This window comes from Sturnira hondurensis, unplaced genomic scaffold (assembly GCF_014824575.4).
Source record: "Sturnira hondurensis isolate 20B ecotype Veracruz unplaced genomic scaffold, ASM1482457v3 Scaffold0014854, whole genome shotgun sequence".
Lineage (NCBI taxonomy): Eukaryota > Metazoa > Chordata > Mammalia > Chiroptera > Phyllostomidae > Sturnira > Sturnira hondurensis.
Window position 1 is genome coordinate 9,244,460 of NW_028087485.1, and position 7,495 is coordinate 9,251,954.

At 42.5% G+C, this 7,495-nt stretch overlaps 1 protein-coding gene across 4 annotated transcripts; it reads right to left on the bottom strand.

The window, feature by feature from the left end:
• Positions 1 to 1,550: 1,550 nt before the first annotated feature.
• Positions 1,551 to 6,147, bottom strand: SFR1 (SWI5 dependent homologous recombination repair protein 1). Of its 4 annotated transcripts, XM_037063994.1 has the most exons (5): positions 5,271 to 5,329; positions 4,761 to 4,769; positions 4,218 to 4,336; positions 3,224 to 3,628; positions 1,551 to 2,216 (listed from the first exon to the last, which is right to left on the bottom strand). In XM_037063994.1, exons 1-5 carry the CDS (start codon positions 5,281 to 5,283, stop codon positions 2,025 to 2,027), a joined length of 738 nt encoding a protein of 245 aa, XP_036919889.1. In that variant the 5' UTR covers positions 5,284 to 5,329; the 3' UTR covers positions 1,551 to 2,024. The 4 variants fall into 4 exon arrangements, with proteins under 4 accessions (XP_036919889.1, XP_036919891.1, XP_036919890.1 ...); XM_037063996.1 differs by lacking the exons at positions 4,761 to 4,769; positions 5,271 to 5,329 and adding an exon at positions 5,757 to 6,147; XM_037063995.1 differs by lacking the exon at positions 4,761 to 4,769 and having other exon boundaries at positions 5,271 to 5,352.
• Positions 6,148 to 7,495: the final 1,348 nt, after the last annotated feature.

Genomic DNA, 7,495 nt, shown 5'->3' on the forward strand with positions numbered 1-7,495 from the left:
AAAAGCTGAGATGGGCCCAAAACTAGGCCTCTTGGACTAAAATTAGCTAAGTTGCACTGGGAAACCAAAAAGTTCATGTGACTCCCCTTATTGCAGTGTTCTGGAACTGAACTCTGCAATACCTCTGAGGTATACCTGTAAATCTATCCTATTAAATGGAGGTACAACTCAACAGAAATGTCTTTAAGGGACCACCTCATGGGCATCCCTATGCCCCACTCTCCCATATGCCTGATCCATATTCCATGACCTTACCTCCTATTGCCGGAGTACCCACTATGCAATTGGAGCTCTCAGCACCCAGACATTCCTGTGACCCCTCTGCTCTCACCAACTGGCCCAGAACCAGACTCCCACCGATACTATAGTTCCCCCCAAGTATTATGTAAGGGTGACTCCAGGGGATGTTAAGTCAGCAGTGGGCAGCTGCAGCCAAATGCCAGCACCCTCAGCACCTAGACCACTTCCCTTGCAGTATTTAGGCCCTCTGGCTTAGTAGTTGATGGAGGATGGTAGGCACAAAATAGCAGTCACAGGGGCAGCCCAGTAGGAATCCCAGGCCCAGGGGAGGCCCATGTGAGGCCAGTCCTCTGGGGTTCACAGAAGCCAATCACAATGGCAGTGTCTAAAAGGCAGGAATTTGTGTGTGGCAGCGACTGTGGGTGGTGCGGTAGGTAGGTGACAGTTTACTGTCATGGCCACTAACAAGTAGAATGGATGCCAAGAGTAGAGTCCTTGGGTTTCCTGCTATGCCAAATATTTTTATTTACTGATTTTTCTTAAGAGAGAAGGGAGAGAAACATTGATGTGTGAGAGAAACATCCATCAGTTGCCTCTCCCATGCCGCCAACCAAGGATCTGGCCCACAATCCAGGCATGTGCTTTGACTGGGAATCAAACCAGCAACCTTTCAGTTTGCTGGCCTGCACTCTTCCCACTAAGCCACATCAGCCAGGGTACCAAATATTAACAGTTTGTTAGAACATGAGGAGGAAAGTGGGCTCAAAGTGGGGTACACTTGGAGGAGGGGGGCCTATGAGTAGGGAGGTACTTTTTTGTTTTTAAAGAAAAACTAAGTAAAGCTGTTTTTGCCCTTAAAAGGATTTAAAAGCAGAAATCCAGAAAGCCCTCAGGAAGCATTTCTGGAAGTACACCAGCTCTTCTGCTTCCAAGTTTACATACAACAGTTTCAGCCACAAAGAGATGGGCTTTCCTCTCCCCGAGCACAATTCCAAATTCTCAGAGACTGGGCCAGCTTGGGTCACACTTCTGTATATGGCCAGGACAGGTAACATTGTACAACAGGGCAGCCAGAAACACAATTGTATGAAGGTGGGTTTCTGGCTGAAAAGTAACTGTGAACTTAGTGAACACTCTATGCCTACTTATTTCACAATGAAGCTACAACAGTAGATGGATATGAAAGACCCCATAGGCCATGATGTCTTGGAGTAGGAAAAGAGAATATGCAGTTTTCTAAGAGAAAGACGGTCATTTCACCAAATGAGATGAGGAATACAAGAAACAAATTTGAAGAGACAGGAAGAATATAATTTTGGACCTATGAGTTTAATTACCCAAGAGACCATCCAGATAGAAATATGTGGTAAATGGATGGAAACAAAGTTCATAAACTTAGGAGAAAGGCAGGCATTTTTAGACCAATTTAGGTTTAGACATTCACCTGATTAGCTTTTTTTTTTAACATTTAATAAAAAAAACTTCTTTTACCATAATAAACAAAATAATGTATTACAACTAACTGACTTCCAGAACTACCCAAATTATGTTTTAAAATATGAGTAAATTTTTTCACATTTCTTTAAATGTCAAATTTTCTTTGGCAGATTTATCCAATACTAAATCTTCATTTTAAAACTCCTATTTTATCTAACAGAGTACTTTAAATTGATATTCACTAAATACCTTTCTTTAAGCCCTAATGGTTCATATCTTCTCTTTAAAATGTACAAGTATTTTTTAAGATGTAAGTGTCAAAGATATCCTGGAGAAGAAACTATGAATTAAACACGTATAAATTCTTCTTCGTTTCTGTTATAGTGTAGCAATTTATCATCCAACCCATAGTGGTCTATCAACTGAGTAAGGCTGAGTTGCTTGTTCTCCTCACACATAGCTGACTGCAACTCATAAAGCAACAGTTGGCTACAGCTTCTCCACTTCTTTATTAACAGCTGTAACTGAGACAGGTCATTCTGCAAAAGAAAAAACATAAGTGTATGTTAATAGGTAGGCATCCTATTTTAACTTACTTAATGAAAGTTGTTACATCAGTCAAGGGTAGGTTTAAAGGGCACTAACATATCTGGGCACAAATGAACCTTCCACCCAAGATAAAAGACAGGTGGTTTCTACGATGACATGGAATTTGAATTTTATGGCATTTTGTTTGGTATGAGTATTGGGTCTTCCTTACCCTCAGGAAAAAAATAAAATCATTAAATAGGGCAATGTAGAGAAGCAACAATATAGGTTTATAAAAATCTACTTTTTCTATTACAGCTATACTTTTAAAAACGAGAATATTCAAATTTAAAATATTTTTCAGCATTCACTATCTTACAAAACTCAGTTATAGTTTTAAAAAATCCTAAAAATTCAAGAGAGCAAGTAAGATATACTATTCCATCATTTATTCCACATTGTTAGGGAGCAATGGCATATACAGGGAATGATCCAGGGAAATAAAGGTTATCTTCTTCGGCATGCCCAAGTTCTTTTTAATTCCATCTATCTGGGTTGAAATACAAAACCTAATATATATTTGTTGTTTTTTTCAAATAAAATGCCTGGACATTTTAATAATTTGGGTTTTTAGATCACTACTAAAAATACTTTTTATTATATCTGTGGCCATGTTTAACTTTTTTAATCAGCCACTATCAGCTATCACTTCTGTTTTCATTGTCCCTGCATCTAACATTTGACACTTCTAATACTGCTACATGCCGGTTCAACGACATATTAAACAAGAGCTGGGACTTTTAAAAAGTTGAATCTTGATATTTGAAGCTTATTCTACTCCACCCTCAATCTGACATATTTGAGTTAAAAAGTTGTTGGAAGCCAGGTTTCTGGATACTGGGTTTATTGCTTATTTTGCTAAAAATAATTTTCTCTTTTTCGATGACTTTCCTATCAGTTACCTAAAAATAAAAAATGAACCATTTAAAAAATGCAGTGATTCTGAAATCATTCTCACCTTTGATCTATACATTTTAACTAGTTTTAGCCTCCGAAGAAGGTCTTCTTTCTCCTGAATCTGCCTCACCAATTTGGCCTTTTCTTCATTTAATCCTTTTTTGGGAAGATTCTCATCAAAATCATTTTGCAGACAACTGCAAGAGTCAGTATCAAGTGACTTAGATTCACATGCATTGATATTCTTGAAGGTATTTCTCAAATATGAATTTTCTTCAAGTTCACTGTCTATGTGTTTAAAATTATCTTGAAATTCCAAACAGCTTGCTTCTGTTGAAGATGGTCTCTCTGAAAAGGTCTGCTCGTTTTCCTCAGCCTCTACTTTAAGACGTTTTACCACACTGTAGCAGGAATTAAATGAAGATCTAGTTTTCCTTAACCGTTCTCTAAGTGTTGCACTCATAGGCTGTAAAAGGCATAAACATTAATAATGTTAATCAAGAAAAACATTCTTGATGCCAATAAACCTACTGGAAATAAAGATACACACCACTAGATGGCTTTCTGTCTCCATATATCTTAAGTAGCCATCGCAAAATGTCTTCAATTCCTAGAAGCTCCATTAGTTTCATTTTATTTTAGCAACATCAGCACTCTTCTCAGCAGTGTTGAGACACTTACCCCAGTAATCACACACATTTATTTGTTCAGCAACTTAGCACGTGCCTGACGCTGCTCTAGGTGCTTCAGTGACAAATTTTGGAAAAAACCTAGACCCTGCCACCAAAGACCTTCACAACACTGCAGACTCTAACTGCTTCCATTTGCAATGTTATAAATACCTGATGTGAAACTAAATAAATTGATACACAATGAAATTTGGGGGGTTGGGGGAAAGTCAAATACATCATCATAGGAGATCTAAAATTATTTAATACATTTAACTAATACTACACATTATGTTCATTAACAATCTTCAACAGATTTAAAACCACCACTGCTACAATAGCCAGAAATACAGAATTGACCCATTGAAAGAAATAAGATTTTCATACTTTTCTTGAACTACTTGTGTGGGGAGATGGCACACGGGCACAGCCTTGTGGGGTGCCAGGTAAAATCACAGCTGAGTCTGAAGGACTTTCCATCTTGCATGTGAAGTCTTGGTTTACCTCTAAAAAACATAATCACAACATGGAAATCGAAATTAACCCACACCTCTATATATCCCTCAGTTTTTATTAGAGGTGTTTTTTTTTTTATTGCAGGTAACATCAACAAGCCAGCATCTTCCCCTTTCATTTAGCTGTGATTCATTCTTGCTTTCTGCTGGTAACATCAACAAGCCAGCATCTTCCCCTTTCATTTAGCTGTGATTCATTCTTGCTTTCTGCTGTCGTTTCCCATTTACCCTCCTAAATAAGGCTCTGTTGGCCCACATGGTAACTACTAGTTTTTCCATGGCAGATTAGCTGGCCTCTCATACAAAGACCCTCCATGGGTGTTATCCACCTAAGCCACCGGTCTAAGTCTGTACTTTTAATTCTGCCTTTACTCATCCATTGGCATCAGTTGTTCCCATGTTTTCATCAAGATACCTTCAAAACCTGCCGTAGGGGGGTCGAGGAGGAGAAAAACGTTGGATAGTTAAGAACGCTTTCATTTCGTTTCGCCAGCTTCATAATGAGAGGAAATATAACTGAAATATTGACGCGTAGGACGTGATCAGACCTTTTTCACACTGCCCTACACCGTAAAGGCTGAGAAATTAGAACCAATGACCCTCCAGGCCTGAGGGATAAGGAACACAACTGCGGCTAAATGTTAGTCTGTCCGCAGACTTTTAAGTAGCGAAAAACCCCTGAAAAGCAGAGTCGACTAAAGTTTGTTTCCTGAAACAAAGGCATCAACTTTCCCGGGGGGGGGGGGGCGGGGGAAGCCCTCCCTCCCCTCCGACCACTGCAGAAAACCGCACTCGCCCTGGAGACCCCAGGCCTGCGGGGCAGTTGGGAGGCCCCTTGACCACGGAAAGGGAGCGGTATTCAACTGCACCGCAGACCCCGAAGCAATTCAGCTCTCACACACCCAGTAGCCAGCCCGAACACTACCTCCCTCCGCCATCCCCAGAGCGCAGAACCCCGCCCCGCCGCTCCCGTTCCAGGGGCAGAGCTTCGGAAGAGACGGAAGAAGCTCGCGATTGGCCGGATTGACTGACGCGCGGATCCCGCTTCACCCAGCGCCCCAAAGCGGCGGGGGTGCGCGCGCGCGGCCTGGTGCCTCGTGAACGAGCCCGGCGGGGCGGGGCAACGTAGACGACGGTAGTAGAGGCCTGTGATTGGCCAGATTGAGTACGCGCTACGCGCGCGTCTCTGGGGCGCCGGGCGCTCTAGAGCCGCGGGGCTCAGCGTGCGCGGCCGCGAGCCTGCGGTCTGGCTCGTCTTCCCGGAGATTGATTCCTAGGGAGCGCGCTTTTCTTTACAGCTTCCCCTCCCTCCTCTTTCCCTGCAAAACCTTTCTCCCTGCTTCTTTGTTTTTGTGTTGATGAAGGGTGTCCGAGGATGCCCCTCCCTTTCTCGTAGCTCCCGTTGGCTCACCTCTTCTCTCGTCACAGCCAAGGACTTGCCTCAGAATTGATAGCGCCAGGAGTCGCTGTGCAATGGCTGTGCGTTAAAGTTACAGCTTGTACACTCTCCAAAGGCAGAGGCCACAAAAGAGCAGCGCTGGGTTAAATGGCCTGTTGAGGATGCAACTCGGTGGCGATCTCCCGGAGAGTCCCGGCGAATGCAGTTGAGCTAATTTCTAGCCTCGGCTGCCGCAATGGCGGCGGCCCAGTCGCAGGCGTTCACATTTCCTCAGCTTGGCTTCAGGTCTGAGAGGAAATGTAGACCGAGGAAACTGCCATACAGGAGGCAGAACAATCCCTAAGGAAGACGAGATTGTTCCCGAATGCAGGCGTTTGAAGCAGGCATGGTCCTTGCAGAATACCGGGCAGCGACATCCTCGGTCCGAAGTGTCCCCTTGGGTTCCTGTGCGGTGATGTCCTGTTGCTGTGCCAACAAAGTTGCCCAAACTGGGTGGGGCACTGCGTTTAGGGCCAGACGGCGAGAGTCATTTCTGAGTCACGAGGAAGGTGGGCATGTTACGGGTCCAGTGTTTTCTGTGCTAATGAGTGGCCATTTTAAATGTTGACTCTTTACCAAAATCTTTATGACCTTGGCTTAGAAGTAGCCGAGACTCAGGAGGGTTTAACTCTGCCCTAAGCAGTTGGATATGAATGTAAACCCAGAATCTGAAGCCCTGGCCCCTTTCAGCAGCCGAGGCTAGCTCAGTTGGTGGGATCTCAGTTGTCCTGTGTGTGCACCAAAGGGTTGTGGGTGTGATTCTGGGCACCGCAAACAATCCGTGAGTGTGTGTGTGTGTGATGAAAAAATGTCCTTGGGTGAGGATAAAAATAAAGCAGAACCTTAAGACAACCTAACACAGTGACAAAACACTTAAATGTACGAGGCAAATGGCGAAGGTTCGAATCCCGGCACCATTACTTGATGTGCTTTGTCTCAGTGCCTTGGCTAAAATGGGATTATGATATCGACCTCCTAGGTATTGGAAGACTAAATGAGAATTCATTGCAGGCAATATCTAGAAAGCACTCAATAGTTGTTATTTTATATACCAACTATATTCACCATTCCAATTGATTTAAAGAAATGTGCCATAATTCTTTCATCCCTTCAGTTACCGTTCCAAAAAAGGCCACAGGTTTTTTTTTTTTTAATGGGGCTGTGATCTGCGAGATCTCTCACAATTTAAGCCATAAATAGCAGAAAACTTAGAGCCTCCCCCCAATTGTTAAAACGTATTCTCTCTGTATGTTTTTCAAAGATTATATAAATTAACCTCAAGGAATTTACAAAATGAAAGAGTGAACTCATGATTTTGTGGTGTGGGTGTTACCCACCTAAGCCACAGGCCTAAGTCTGTACTTTTAATTCTCCCTTTACTCATCCATTGGCATCAGTTGCCTCCACTGAAAAAAAAAATGAATGATTTGTTCCGAAACTAGAAGTACAATGCAGACTCAGCATATTCTTTACACTTTGGGGCATAAGGTTGGGTTGTTTTTATGATCCCTAAAATCAGCTGCTCCAAAATCCTTTTATCTTTACAACCTAAGCTTACTTAGAGCTGTTTTTACTGGCTGCATGAAGGAAAACATCTTGCCTTGCAAATGTTCTGACTTGCTTATTATGTGAACTGCTATATTAAAATGGAATTGTTTTGGGCCAGACTTTTAAAGAACTCCAGAATAAGCACTCAGAAAAACCTGTTCTTC

Excerpts from the sequence above, each read along its gene's own strand:
- SFR1 (XM_037063994.1), bottom strand. Across the intron at positions 3,629-4,217 it reads ACACAAGTAGTTCAAGAAAA|CCTATGAGTGCAACACTTAG; the intron begins GTATGAAAATCT and ends TGCCTTTTACAG. Across the intron at positions 2,217-3,223 it reads TTAAAATGTATAGATCAAAG|AATGACCTGTCTCAGTTACA; the intron begins GTGAGAATGATT and ends TTTCTTTTGCAG.